This window comes from Atta colombica, unplaced genomic scaffold (genome assembly GCF_001594045.1).
Source record: "Atta colombica isolate Treedump-2 unplaced genomic scaffold, Acol1.0 scaffold228, whole genome shotgun sequence".
Lineage (NCBI taxonomy): Eukaryota > Metazoa > Arthropoda > Insecta > Hymenoptera > Formicidae > Atta > Atta colombica.
In genome coordinates this window covers 1,385,920-1,388,789 of record NW_017259325.1, presented here as the reverse complement: position 1 = coordinate 1,388,789, position 2,870 = coordinate 1,385,920, and the positions used below count along the sequence as shown (strand labels likewise).

The window sequence follows — 2,870 nt, the reverse complement described above, 5'->3', positions numbered from 1 at the left end:
CATGTATTGTTTATAATAACTTTATACTTTTAACAAGATATATGTATATATGAATATACATATAGGTAGGAATAATCAGACTCAGTTTCACAACATGATAGAAAAGGATAAAAGGAAGAATTTGAGGATTTTTTTTATAAAAGATTATATATTATAATAAATAAAACAGTATGTATTAATTATTGTGTACAATTTAATCCTAATCTTTAACTATTATTTTTATAATTTTATATATATTACATAATATTTAAATGTTGCAAATATTATAATTATCTTTTCAAGACATTTTTTACAAATTACATATTGCATATATTACCATGATATATTATTTTGACATATTTCTATGTATGAACGTACAAGATAATTTATTAACGTTCATAATTCAACCTCTTTCGCAAATAATGTCTACTACACTGGGCTCCATTAAAACAGGATCCAGACATCTGTGGACTGCACTACCCAAAATCTCGTCTAGCAAAAAATGAACCACACTACAAATAATAATAAGTATAAGTAAATATATACACACACACACACACACACGCACGCACGCACGCACGCACGCACGCACGCACGCACGCACGCACGCACTTTTTTTTCACACACACACACACACACACACACACACACACACACACACACACACACACACACACACACACACACACACACACACACATACATAGACACAAATTATGTATTTTAACTTATAAAATTAAATCGAAATCTCTCTTACTTTTCATCTGACACGAATCGCCATAAATAAAGTTGTAAATAATGAGTATCCACTTGGATTTGTTGTAAACCATATTTGCTGAACGTTCGCAATCTCACACATTCAAGGAAAGTCTGTATATACAAATTAAACAGAAAATATTAAAGAAATTTGATAATTATATAATGCTGTAACTTTTTCATGCAACAAAATAATTCTTTTTTTGTATAATATATTTTAAAATCCTATTATAAAAAATTATTAAATTATTACTATTATATTAAAAAATAATTATTAATTTAATTTTTTATTCAACTAGATGTAAGCATGGCAAAAGCATGAAACATATTGCGTAGTGAACGATGGCAGAGTTGGAAGGATGAATCAACTTCATAAAGTGGATAATGGTCGTGCTATTTTGTCATTGCGACTACTCTGCACCTGAGCGGTTATTACGCCAGTACAATGCCTGCTAGAAGTATTATTTCGCACAAATTTTTATTCCTTTATTATACTAAAAAATAATTTTTAAAAAATAATAAATATTACAAAAAAATAACAATTTAATTAATACTGTGATCTCATTAATAATAAATGATATAAAATAATAATTAAAAATTGAACTATATAAATATAATACAATTGAATTATATCAAATATTAAATAAAAGCAATAAATCACTCTTACTTAGCAATACATAAAAACATTTAAAACGACTACTTGTACAAGCAAAATTATAAAGATATAAAAACGCTTTATATTTTCTCACAATTACCATATTGATTAACGTTTTGACTTCACAGTCTTTTTAAAAATCTACATAGAATTTAAATCATGTTTAACAGAATTAAATGATACATATAATCGCCAAATGATAAACTATCGTTAAGAGACAAAACAATTAGATCTTTCTTTATATTTCATTTTATCTGCAAGAATGATCTTGAATATCTTCAAACAAAGAAATCTCAAATTATTGATGAATCCTCCAATAATATTTTATTGTTTGACGACTAAAGTTTTGAAATTTTTCTGTTGGTCTCTTACCGATAGTTTATCATTTGGTAATTCTATCATTTAATTCTGTTAAACATAATTTAAATTCTAGAGTGTAGATTTTGAAAAAGACTGTAAAGTCAAAACGTTAATCAATATATTGTAATTGTGAGAAAATATATAGCATTAAGCATTTTTAAATCCTTATAATTTTATTCATACAAGTAGCCGTTTTTAATATTTTTATTTATATTAGATATATTAAAAGATTATTTTATAATTATTATTATTATAAAAATATTATTAATCACCTTCAAGCTTATTTTGATGATCCCTGTTAAAATAGATGCCTTGTTGAATTGTACAGAAGAGAATATTTCAATTCGTTCAGAGAACAATTTATGGATATTTGTCACTAGAGAAGAATCGATGTGACTAGGTGTATAAGATGACCAATTTGATCTATAGTGTTGTCTAGATATGCTAACACTAAGACAAATTTTTATTATGTATTCCGGTTTCAATGATCAAAAAATAATAAATTTCAAAATAGAAGATTTAAATATCAGATTTAGATTTCAAAAATTTATATAATCATATTTTATATTAACATTTTTCAGTTAACATGAAAATTAGATATTAAATAAAAAAATTATTCAAATGAAAATGTTTTACCTGTGAGTCTTTCTACTACTGTCGCTACTTCTATCGACCTGACCATCATTATCATCGTATAAAGTGGCAACTTGTACATCAATGGCAGTTACATCTTCGACAACTCTCTTCATAACAGCTCTCACGATTCTAGGTTCAATTGTGTGTAACCAATCCCTAGTCTCTACGGATTTTCTCAGCATTTGGGATACTGTCAATCCCTGAATTCGTACATAGTGATTTAACAAATTTTGAGCAGCTTTTTGAAAACTATCACACATTTCTGATCCGGGAGTTATGATATTTTCTGAAGATGCATATTGATCAATACTGAAAAGATCATCGATGGTCGTAAGCTGAAAATATATTAGTTGTTATACAGGGCGTCATTAAAATACGATATCCATTCTGAGCAGATAGAGCGGATTAAATTGAATCGAAAAGTCCTCTACCATTTTGCGATTTTCGCAATAATTTCGAAATTAACGAGATATTAATTACTAAA

At 26.8% G+C, this 2,870-nt stretch overlaps 1 protein-coding gene across 1 annotated transcript in view; it reads right to left on the bottom strand.

The window, feature by feature from the left end:
- Positions 1-346: 346 nt before the first annotated feature.
- Positions 347-2,870, bottom strand: part of LOC108688280 (vacuolar protein sorting-associated protein 51 homolog) — a 6,000-nt gene continuing 3,476 nt past the window's right edge. The window contains exons 8-11 of the mRNA XM_018194465.1: positions 2,387-2,721; positions 2,023-2,200; positions 737-849; positions 347-491 (exon numbers count right to left, since the gene is read on the bottom strand). Coding sequence (XP_018049954.1) covers positions 383-491; positions 737-849; positions 2,023-2,200; positions 2,387-2,721 — 735 coding nt within the window. The 3' untranslated portion in view covers positions 347-382. The remainder of the gene's footprint in view (positions 492-736; positions 850-2,022; positions 2,201-2,386; positions 2,722-2,870) is intronic.